Consider the following 12,500-nt stretch of genomic DNA (forward strand, 5'->3'; position numbering starts at 1 on the left):
CAGGGTCTGGACCAGTCAGGGGCATGGCAGGTTCGGACCAACGAAAGATGGAGATAACGCAGGTTGGGATCGATGAAAGATGGGGAGAGTATGGGGACTTTGTTGTGACTCGGCGTATTCTTTGATCGGATCTTGATTTGACATTCGCCACCTTTCGCTTTGAAAGGTGAATCCATAACCCCCCATAGTTAATGTGCACAAACAAAGCGACAGGACAAGCGGTGTACAAACACACCTTTGATCTGGGTTTCAAAATTCATTCCACACCACGATCTGTGATTCACTGAATTCAATGTAGAATTTCTGTTTAATTTACAGTTTCCATCACGGGTTCGTTTTAAATCCATTTCTGTTTAATGTACAGTTTCAGTCATGGGTTTGTTTTCAATCCATTTCTGTTTAATGTATAGTTTCAGTCATGGGTTTGTTTTCAATCCATTTCTATTTAATGTACAGTTTCAGTCATGGGTTCGTTTTCAATCCATTTCTGTTTAATGTACAGTTTCAGTCATGGGTTTGTTTTCAATCCATTTCTGTTTAATGTACAGTTTCAGTCATGGGTTCGTTTTCAATCCATTTCTGTTTAATGTACAGTTTCAGTCATGGGTTTATTTTCAATCCATTTCTGTTTAATGTATAGTTTCAGTCATGGGTTTGTTTTCAAGCCATTTCTGTTTAATGTGTAATTTCAGTCATGGGTTTGTTTTCAATCCATTTCTGTTTAATGTATAGTTTCATTCATGGGTTTGTTTTCAAGCCATTTCTGTTTAATGTGTAATTTCAGTCATGGGTTTGTTTTCAATCCATTTCTCTTTAATGTACAGTTTCGGTCATGGGTTCGTTTTCAATCCATTTCTGTTTAATGTACAGTTTCAGTCATGGGTTTATTTTCAATCCATTTCTGTTTAATGTATAGTTTCATTCATGGGTTTGTTTTCAAGCCATTTCTGTTTAATGTGTAATTTCAGTCATGGGTTTGTTTTCAATCCATTTCTGTTTAATGTATAGTTTCATTCATGGGTTTGTTTTCAAGCCATTTCTGTTTAATGTGTAATTTCAGTCATGGGTTTGTTTTCAATCCATTTCTCTTTAATGTATACCTGGTGTTGGCTCAATGGTTAGGGTGGTGGCTTGGAATCCTCTGATCCTGAGTTCAAACCCCACTCTACTGTTGAATTAATACCAGGTGGGGTTGACTCTGCCTGTCATCCTTCCGAGGTCGGCAAAATGAGTGCCAGCATGCTGGTATACTGTGTCCGAGTGGCGACCCGTCCAGGATTGTGTCCAATAGCCAAGGAGACTGCTTAGGCAGCACCAACGCTCTGCATGGAGTATGGTCCCGATGGATGGATGGATGTTTAATGTATAGTTTCAGTCATGGGTTTGTTTTCAATCCATTTCTGTTTAATGTACAGTTTCAGTCATGGGTTTGTTTTCAATCCATTTCTGTTTAATGTACAGTTTCAGTCATGGGTTCGTTTTCAATCCATTTCTGTTTAATGTACAGTTTCAGTCATGGGTTCGTTTTCAATCCATTTCTGTTTAATGTACAGTTTCAGTCATGGGTTTGTTTTCAATCCATTTCTGTTTAATGTACAGTTTCAGTCATGGGTTCGTTTTCAATCCATTTCTGTTTAATGTACAGTTTCAGTCATTGGTTTGTGTTCAATCCATTTCTGTTTAATGTACAGTTTCAATCATGAGTTCGTTTTCAATCCATTTCTGTTTAATGTGCAGTTTCAATCATGAGTTCGTTTTCAATCCATTTCTGTTTAATGTACAGTTTCAGTCATGGGTTTGTTTTCAATCCATTTCTGTTTAATGTACAGTTTCAGTCATGGATTTGTTTTCAATCCATTTCTGTTTAATGTACAGTTTCAGTCATGGATTTGTTTTCAATCCATTTCTGTTTAATGTACAGTTTAATTCACGGGTTCGTTTTCGGTCTATTTCTGTTTTATGTGCAGTTTCAGTCATGGGTTTGTTTTCAATCCATTTCTGTTTAATGTACAGTTTCGGTCATGGGTTCATATTCAATCCATTTCTGTTGAATTTACAGTTTCATTCATGGGTTCATTTTCAATCCATTTCTGTTTAATGTACAGTTTCAATCATGAGTTCGTTTTCAATCCATTTCTGTTTAATGTACAGTTTCAATCATGAGTTCGTTTTCAATCCATTTCTGTTTAATGTACAGTTTCAGTCATGGATTTGTTTTCAATCCATTTCTGTTTAATGTACAGTTTCAGTCATGGGTTTGTTTTCAATCCGTTTCTGTTTAATGTACAGTTTCAGTCATGGGTTCGTTTTCAATCCATTTCTGTTTAATGTACAGTTTCAGTCATGGGTGTTTTCAATCCATTTCTGTTTAATGTACAGTATCAGTCATGCGTTTGTTTTCCATCCATTTCTGCTTAATGTATAGTTTCAGTCATGGGTTTGTTTTCAATCCATTTCTGTTTAATGTACAGTTTCAGTCATGGGTTTGTTTTCAATCCATTTCTGTTTAATGTACAGTTTCCGTCATGGGTTCATATTCAATCCATTTCTGTTGAATTTACAGTTTCATTCATGGGTTCATTTTCAATCCATTTCTGTTTAATGTACAGTTTCAGTCATGGGTTCGTTTTCAATCCATTTCTGTTTCATGTACAGTTTCAATCATGAGTTCGTTTTCAATCCATTTCTGTTTAATGTACAGTTTCAGTCATGGGTTCGTTTTCAATCCATTTCTGTTTAATGTACAGTTTAATTCACGGGTTCTTTTTCAATCCATTTCTGTTTAATGTACAGTTTCAGTCATGGGTTTGTTTTCAATCCATTTCTGTTTAATGTATAGTTTCATTCATGGGTTTGTTTTCAAGCCATTTCTGTTTAATGTATAGTTTCAGTCATGGGTTTGTCTTCAATCCATTTCTGTTTAATGTACAGTTTCAGTCACGGGTTTGTTTTCAATCCATTTCTGTTTAATGTACAGTTTCAGTCATGGGTTTGTTTTCAATCCATTTCTGTTTAATGTACAGTTTCAGTCATGGGTTTGTTTTCAATCCATTTCTGTTTAATGTATAGTTTTAGTCATGGGTTTGTTTTCAACCCATTTCTGTTTAATGTATAGTTTCAGTCATGGGTTCGTTGTCAATCCATTTCTGTTTAATGTACAGTTTCAGTCATGGGTGTTTTCAATCCATTTCTGTTTAATGTACAGTTTCAGTCATGGGTTTGTTTTCCATCCATTTCTGCTTCATGTACAGTTTCAGTCATGGGTTCGTTTTCAATCCATTTCTGTTTAATGTACAGTATCAGTCATGGGTTTGTTTTCCATCCATTTCTGCTTAATGTATAGTTTCAGTCATGGGTTTGTTTTCAATCCATTTCTGTTTAATGCACAGTTTCCGTCATGGGTTCATATTCAATCCATTTCTGTTGAATTTACAGTTTCATTCATGGGTTCGTTTTCAATCCATTTCTGTTTAATGTACAGTTTCAGTCATGGGTTCGTTTTCAATCCATTTCTGTTTCATGTACAGTTTCAGTCATGAGTTCGTTTTCAATCCATTTCTGTTTAATGTACAGTTTCAGTCATGGGTTCGTTTTCAATCCATTTCTGTTTAATGTACAGTTTAATTCACGGGTTCTTTTTCAATCCATTTCTGTTTAATGTACAGTTTCAGTCATGGGTTTGTTTTCAATCCATTTCTGTTTAATGTATAGTTTCATTCATGGGTTTGTTTTCAAGCCATTTCTGTTTAATGTATAGTTTCAGTCATGGGTTTGTCTTCAATCCATTTCTGTTTAATGTACAGTTTCAGTCATGGGTTTGTTTTCAATCCATTTCTGTTTAATGTATAGTTTCAGTCATGGGTTTGTTTTCAATCCATTTCTGTTTAATGTACAGTTTCAGTCATGGGTTCGTTTTCAATCCATTTCTGTTTAATGTACAGTTTCAGTCATGGGTTCGTTTTCAATCCATTTCTGTTTAATGAATAGTTTCAGTCATGGGGTTGTTTTCAATCCATTTCTGTTTCATGTACAGTTTCAGTCATGGGTTTGTTTTCAATCCATTTCTGTTTAATTTACAGTTTCATTCATGGGTTCATTTTCAATCCATTTCTGTTTAATGTACAGTTTCAGTCATGGGTTCGTTTTCAATCCATTTCTGTTTAATGTATAGTTTCAGTCATGGGTTCGTTTTCAATCCATTTCTGTTTAATGTACAGTTTCATTCATGGGTTCGTTTTCAATCCATTTCTGTTTAATGTACAGTTTCAGTCATGGGGTTGTTTTCAATCCATTTCTGTTTAATGTATAGTTTCAGTCATTGGTTTGTTTTCAATCCATTTCTGTTTAATCTATAGTTTCAGTCATGGGTTTGTTTTCAATCCATTTCTGTTTAATGTATAGTTTCAGTCATGGGTTTGTTTTCAATCCATTTCTGTTTAATGTACAGTTTCAGTCATGGGTTCATTTTCAATCCATTTCTGTTTAATGTACAGTTTCAGTCATGGGTTTGTTTTCAATCCATTTCTGTTTAATGTACAGTTTCAGTCATGGGTTTGTTTTCAATCCATTTCTGTTTAATGCACAGTTTCCGTCATGGGTTCATATTCAATCCATTTCTGTTGAATTTACAGTTTCATTCATGGGTTCGTTTTCAATCCATTTCTGTTTAATGTACAGATTCAGTCATGGGTTCGTTTTCAATCCATTTCTGTTTCATGTACAGTTTCAATCATGAGTTCGTTTTCAATCCATTTCTGTTTAATGTACAGTTTCAGTCATGGGTTCGTTTTCAATCCATTTCTGTTTAATGTACAGTTTCAGTCATGGGTTCGTTTTGAATCCATTTCTGTTTAATGTATAGTTTCATTCATGGGTTTGTTTTCAAGCCATTTCTGTTTAATGTGTAGTTTCAGTCATTGGTTTGTTTTCAATCCATTTCTGTTTAATGTATAGCTTCAGTCATGGGTTTGTTTTCAATCCATTTCTGTTTAATGTACAGTTTCAGTCATGGGTTCGTTTTCAATCCATTTCTGTTTAATCTATAGTTTCAGTCATGGGTTTGTTTTCAATCCATTTCTGTTTAATGCACAGTTTCAGTCATGGGTTTGTTTTCAATCCATTTCTGTTTAATGTATAGTTTCAGTCATGGGTTTGTTTTCAATCCATTTCTGTTTAATGTACAGTTTCAGTCATGGGTTTGTTTTCAATCCATTTCTGTTTAATGTATAGTTGTCAGTCATGGGTTTGTTTTCAATCCATTTCTGTTTCATGTACAGTTTCAGTCATGGGTTCGTTTTCAATCCATTTCTGTTTAATGTACAGTTTCAGTCATGGGTTTGTTTTCAATCCATTTCTGTTTAATGTACAGTTTCAGTCATGGGTTCGTTTTCAATCCATTTCTGTTTAATGCACAGTTTCCGTCATGGGTTCGTTTTCAATCCATTTCTGTTTAATGTACAGTTTCAGTCATGGGTTTGTTTTCAATCCATTTCTGTTTAATGCACAGTTTCCGTCATGGGTTCATATTCAATCCATTTCTATTGAATTTACAGTTTCATTCACGGGTTCGTTTTCAATCCATTTCTGTTTAATGTACAGTTTCAGTCATGGGTTTGTTTTCAATCCATTTCTGTTTAATGTACAGTTTCAGTCATGGGTTTGTTTTCAATACATTTCTGTTTCATGCATAGTTTCAGTCATGAGTTCGTTTTCAATCCATTTCTGTTTAATGTACAGTTTCAGTCATAGGTTCGTTTTCAATCCATTTCTGTTTAATGTACAGTTTCAGTCATGGGTTTGTGTTCAATCCATTTCTGTTTAATGTACAGTTTAATTCACGGGTTCTTTTTCAATCCATTTCTGTTTAATGTACAGTTTCAGTCATGGGTTTGTTTTCAATCCATTTCTGTTTAATGTACAGTTTCAGTCATGGGTTTGTTTTCAATCCATTTCTGTTTAATGTACAGTTTCCGTCATGGGTTCATATTCAATCCATTTCTGTTGAATTTACAGTTTCATTCACGGGTTCGTTTTCAATCCATTTCTGTTTAATGTACAGTTTCAGTCATGGGTTTGTTTTCAATCCATTTCTGTTTAATGTACAGTTTAATTCACGGGTTCGTTTTCGGTCTATTTCTGTTTTATGTGCAGTTTCAGTCATGGGTTTGTTTTCAATCCATTTCTGTTTAATGCACAGTTTCCGTCATGGGTTCATATTCAATCCATTTCTGTTGAATTTACAGTTTCATTCACGGGTTCGTTTTCAATCCATTTCTGTTTAATGTACAGTTTCAGTCATGGGTTTGTTTTCAATCCATTTCTGTTTAATGTACAGTTTCAGTCATGGGTTTGTTTTCAATCCATTTCTGTTTCATGCATAGTTTCAGTCATGAGTTCGTTTTCAATCCATTTCTGTTTAATGTACAGTTTCAGTCATGGGTTCGTTTTCAATCCATTTCTGTTTAATGTACAGTTTCAGTCATGGGTTTGTGTTCAATCCATTTCTGTTTAATGTACAGTTTAATTCACGGGTTCTTTTTCAATCCATTTCTGTTTAATGCACAGTTTCAGTCATGGGTTTGTTTTCAATCCATTTCTGTTTAATGTACAGTTTCAGTCATGGGTTTGTTTTCAATCCATTTCTGTTTAATGTACAGTTTCAGTCATGGGTTTGTTTTCAATCCATTTCTGTTTAATGTACAGTTTCAGTCATGGGTTTGTTTTCAATCCATTTCTGTTTAATGTACAGTTTCGGTCATGGGTTTGTTTTCAATCCATTTCTGTTTTATGTGCAGTTTCAGTCATGGATTTGTTTTCAATCCATTTCTGTTTAATGTACAGTTTCCGTCATGGGTTCATATTCAATCCATTTCTGTTAAATTTACAGTTTCATTCATGGGTTCGTTTTCAATCCATTTCTGTTTTATGTGCAGTTTCAGTCATGGATTTGTTTTCAATCCATTTCTGTTTAATGTACAGTTTCAGTCATGGGTATGTTTTTCAATCCATTTCTGTTTCATGTACAGTTTCAGTCATGGGTTCGTTTTCAATCCATTTCTGTTTAATGTACAGTTTCAGTCATGGGTGTTTTCAATCCATTTCTGTTTAATGTACAGTATCAGTCATGGGTTTGTTTTCCATCTATTTCTGCTTAATGTATAGTTTCAGTCATGGGTTTGTTTTCAATCCATTTCTGTTTAATGTACAGTTTCAGTCATGGGTTTGTTTTCAATCCATTTCTGTTTAATGCACAGTTTCCGTCATGGGTTCATATTCAATCCATTTCTGTTGAATTTACAGTTTCATTCATGGGTTCATTTTCAATCCATTTCTGTTTAATGTACAGTTTCAGTCATGGGTTCGTTTTCAATCCATTTCTGTTTCATGTACAGTTTCAATCATGAGTTCGTTTTCAATCCATTTCTGTTTAATGTACAGTTTCAGTCATGGGTTCGTTTTCAATCCATTTCTGTTTAATGTACAGTTTAATTCACGGGTTCTTTTTCAATCCATTTCTGTTTAATGTACAGTTTCAGTCATGGGTTTGTTTTCAATCCATTTCTGTTTAATGTATAGTTTCATTCATGGGTTTGTTTTCAAGCCATTTCTGTTTAATGTATAGTTTCAGTCATGGGTTTGTCTTCAATCCATTTCTGTTTAATGTACCATTTCAGTCATGGGTTTGTTTTCAATCCATTTCTGTTTAATGTACAGTTTCAGTCATGGGTTTGTTTTCAATCCATTTCTGTTTAATGCACGCTTTTGGTCCCGGGTTCGTTTTGAATCTGTGTTTCTGTTTTATGTACAGTCTCGGTCCCCCTTTCGTTTTGAATCCATGTTTCTATTTAGTGCGCAGTGTTTGATGATGCTTCTGCCCTGCATCTTTCTGTTCTGTAAGAAGAGCCTGGTGTTTTTGGACACTTGGGGTGACGATATATGTTTGCACCTCTGTTTTATTGTATATTCATGGAAACGGGATTCGGTTTCCAATCCGGGGTGTGGCTGTGCATTTGATGCAGTGCTCCCTTGTAAGCAAGGATTTGGAAGTCGGAGATGCTCCCGGCACACAGTGGCTTACTCATTTGTAAACGCTCCATGGAATCTTTGACGTTCACCCGCAAATGTTACAGTCGTTTTAACGTCTCCGGCAAAAGACAGGGAATTCATTGTTGCAACACGCTGCTTGCGAAGCACCACTAATTCGACAGATTATTGTTTGGTCGTGGATCGATACCAGATTGGTACCTATGACCGACCTACCAGCCACAAAGTCTGTGTTGAAGATTCTTCAAGGACAGCACTCGTGCACTCTGTGTTACCTTTCACCAGAAAATACCGATTAGCCAACAGGTACTACTTGTGTAAGGGTCCCAATGATTCATAACGTGTTTGTGGATCGGCCGAACCTGCTGTCCAAGTCTGAAATTTGATTGAAGATGATATGGACAGGAATTTTATTTGTTAAGGGTGCCGGTGATAACTCACCTCGTCTTCATGAAGGACATTCTGGGATCTTCAATGTCTGCCAACTAATGCTGGTGAACGGGGCACCCAGTTTTACGTCCATCCGAGTGACGACGCACTCTGTGATGCAATGGCTTGTCAGCAAACCATTAATCTGGCAGTTTATAGTCCTGTCTGGAATCAAACCCAGAAAACACTACTCCAAAGCACATGTGCTACCTCTGCAACATCCTGTCAAAAGGAGCGGACAGCTTGGATGGTTCAAATAGCAGACCGTTGGTCCATCGTGGCTTCATGCTGGATCAACTACACTCCAATCACTCATGTTGTTATTTTACTCATTTTTTCCTTTACTTTATTATTATTATATACCAAGTCAAGCTTGTGTAAGAGCGAATACACAGAACATATAACAAGGCAGCAAACAAGAGGGGTGGGAGAGGGAAGGAAAAAACAGTTGGGAACAAAGACAATCGGAGATCTGTGGAAGGGAGAGGGATGAAGCAGGGAACACGGAGAATACAAGATGGATACTGCAAGGACTTTCAGGAAGGAAAACAGGGAATATCAAGGAGGTGGGTTTGGGGTGGATTAACAAGGGCAGAAAAGATCAAGATTTTGGATGGGGGAAGATATGAGATGGTGGTGAACAGCTGTTTTGAAGAACTGGAGGGAGGAGTGGGATTGAAGAGAGTGTGGGAGTTTGTTCCAATGGAGGGGAAAAAGAGGAATGAAAGAGTGAAGGTGAGCAGTGATTCTTCATTTTAGCAGTTTCACCAGAAGCAGTTTTTTTGGCAGACCTTGAGCACCCTGCAGAAATATAGGGGGGACAGATCACAGACAGAGCGGGGAGGGGGGGAGGGGAAGGCTAGAGAGGAGATGGTAGAAGACAAAAAGACCACCGACCTGCCTCCAGTGAGAGAGCAAGAGACCCAAAGACTCAGCTTCATCATGGGATATACCAGTGATCCTAAAGCCTTGGTTTCCACAGCATGAATTTGAGCTAGGTGTGAGGCAGGAGCACCAGCCCAGAGGGGAGAGCAGAACTCTATCAGACTATGGATGGAAGCTTTGTAAGTGGTTGGAAGCTCAGGTGTGCCAAGGATGGACCATGCATGACATAGGATGCCCAGTCGACGACTGGCTTTGGAGGCCAGGTTGGAAATATGGCTTTCCCTGGAAAGACTGTGGCAGACAGTGAGACCCAGAAGCTTGAATGAAAGGACTTCTTCAAGAGGATTGTTGAGAAAGTAGATGGGTGGGGGAGGGGGGGTGAGGGATGGGGTGCCGTTTCCAGACTGTCTCTCCGAATGGACTTGGTGAGAGTGTGAGATTTGTCAGGATTGAAAGACATGTTCCACGTGTTGGACCAGCTTGTGATTTTTATCTCGATCTGCAGAGAGCAAAGAAGCTGCTGCTTGCCCATCTGAAGGATGACCGATGGTACGGCAGAGAGCGGAGTCATCAGCAAAGAGATAAAGAAGATTTTCCAGGGAATCTGAGAGATCATTGATGAAAACCAGAAAAAGCACAGGACCCATAACGTTGCCTTGAGGAACTCCAGCCTGAACAGGAAGAGGAAATGAGAGAATTCCATGAAGAGCCACACGTTGACTGCAACAGCAGAGGAAATCTGTGAGCCACGAGTGGAGATTGCTTTGGATACCATAGGAGGAGAGTTTGGTGAGCAGAGCAGGGTGCCAGATTGTGTCAAAAGCACACAGTATGTCCAGGGATATGACTCTGATCTCATGTTTGGCATTTCATACCTCCATCCATTGTTGGGAAGCAGCATGTCCAGGGTAGAGTGACCTGGTTTGAATCCAAATTGATGATCAGAAATCAAGCCATTGGAGAAGAGGAAGGATTTAATGTCTGAAGCGATGATGGATTCCATCACCTTGCTGATGATTGGGAGCAGGCTGATTGGTCTGTAGTTGCAGGGATCTGTTTTTGTACCTTTTTTATGCAGAGCAGTAATGTTTGGTGATTTCCAAGCGAATGACAGAAGACCTTGAGCAAATGAGAGGGTGAACTAACCGGATCCTCCATTCATTTAGTCCACTGCAAACCCGATCCTCCATTCGTTTAATTCACATTAACACAACCATCCCTACATTACATGGACAGGTAACAAGTTTGGCAGTAGAGTGGCAACCATCCACATTTCGTGTGCACCCCGTGGCTGCTGGTTTTCGTCATTGCTGGGAGTATGGCTGTGCCGCTGTTGTCGTGCCCCATGCTGGTTTGGGCAGGAATTTGTAATTTGTTCATGGTGCTGGCTCACCTACTCTTTATGAAGGACACTGTGGGATCTTTAACACCCACCAACTAATGCCAGAAGACACAACACCCAGTTTCATGTCCATCAGAGGGACGGCACACACATTGATGAATCGCCCCACATGTGAAACACCATGATGGTAGTTTAGAACTGGGATGTGTTTCGTACCCATGCTAGACAACTAAGAGGCGAGTGTCCATACCTCTAGACCCTCCTGTCAGGATGTACTTAGAATGTAAATGGCATATGAACAAACACCAAGAGCATCAGATAACAATAAATAAGTAAATCTCGAACTAATCTGCAGTGGCGAAATCACAGCACAGGTGACAGATAGTAAATGTGGAGGTGGGAATGTACTTGGAGTTTTACTTGTTGGGAAAAGGCATACATGTTTGGAGAGATCCCTGCAGAGTTCTTCCCAACAGGGAATGATGTGTGTTGTACACAACGGTGTCCGTTCGAGGGTTATTGCAGCACCAGAATAGTGCATCTGTTTCTTCAAACTCTGCTCCAACACAGATCAAAACCTCCAGCCATTGTGCTTGATGCTCTTTCTTTGTCTGCAGTAGAGAAGGAGCAAGGTAATGAGTAACCACATGACAATCAATATTGTCATAATTGATGAAATGGCTCTGCGGCATTAAATCACGTGACCATCCATTCCAGAAGAGACTGTGTGATGGTTCAGAGTAACTCAACAGTCATTCCAAAGGAGTATCAAACTCAATAGCTGCACACCAGCATGCTCAAAATTAGGTGTGTGTGTGTGTGTGTGTGTGTGTTTTTCATTGAATAAGCTACAACAAAAGAACCATTGAGCTTTAGCAGACTCGTGGAATGAACAGAACATCCAAATTATGTTAACTCTCACACCTGTTGGCTGGGGGAAACTGCTTAGCTTATGCTTGTCACACATGATTCACAATATCAATTTGTTGTACACCGCCCCTTCGCAATTCCATATCCAGGCGATGCATGACGTCATCATGGGGCACCCAAGGAAGGGAGTACTCAGTTTTTACTCCGTTTGTTTGTTTGTCTTGTTTGTGCGGGCGATCTCAGCCGTCCTTTGAGCTTGGAAGCTGAAATTTGGGGACAAAAGTGAAGATGTGCTTTGGCAAAACGGTGTTTTTTATTTTTTAAATCAATTAATTGATTGATTACTTAATTATTATCGATTTATTATTTATTTATTTTCTTTCTCATCTGGGCAATATCTCAGGCACCTTTCGAGCTCGGAAAATGATATTTGGACACGACTGAACACGTGCTTTGGCTATTAAGGGTATTTTTGATTTTATTATTGATTCATCAAGTAAAGCATTAATAATTATTCATTGTTCAATGAATTGCTTTTCAAAAAGTTACAGATTTGGATTAAACAGTAGTAGTTTTGGTATGCCATTCGTCAGTTGATTTAGAAATTAATTACTTTACAATTATTATTTACTTATTTTAATGACTGAATTAATCAATTAATCAATCAATTATTGAACACTGCTCCCTCCCAATTCTGTCTCCATGTGCTGCACACCGCTGAAGGTGCCCCGGCAATGCCACGCCTGGTGGATATGTTATTTATTTATTTGGCATGGGGGCAGTGTACTTTGAATGTACCTTTAGAAGGCATCCTCCGACCTACTTGTTAACTCCTGTTATTAATCAACACCAAGTTTTACGAGCATAACCTTCACTTTCTGACTTACAGCACATCATAAGTCTCATGAGATGAATAAGTAAAATAAGTCAG

General features: G+C 38.0%; 2 protein-coding genes across 6 annotated transcripts in view; one reads left to right on the top strand and one right to left on the bottom strand.

The window, feature by feature from the left end:
* LOC147031224 (uncharacterized) overlaps window positions 1–12,500 on the bottom strand; it is a 53,035-nt gene that overhangs the window by 10,263 nt on the left and 30,272 nt on the right. For all 4 annotated transcript variants that reach the window (XR_015056754.1, XR_015056752.1, XR_015056753.1 and 1 more), the window contains one exon: window positions 11,139–11,310. Coding sequence is in view for 1 of the 4 variants with exons in the window: in XM_085876101.1 (XP_085732227.1) it covers window positions 11,139–11,310 (172 nt within the window). In the remaining 3 variants the exon portion in view is untranslated. The remainder of the gene's footprint in view (window positions 1–11,138; window positions 11,311–12,500) is intronic.
* Window positions 1–12,500, top strand: part of LOC147031225 (integrin alpha-6-like) — a 378,714-nt gene that overhangs the window by 1,014 nt on the left and 365,200 nt on the right. The window lies entirely within an intron of this gene.

Source organism: Eptatretus burgeri, chromosome 3, assembly GCF_056783735.1.
Source record: "Eptatretus burgeri isolate ZD-2024b chromosome 3, Ebu_testis_v1, whole genome shotgun sequence".
Lineage (NCBI taxonomy): Eukaryota > Metazoa > Chordata > Myxini > Myxiniformes > Myxinidae > Eptatretus > Eptatretus burgeri.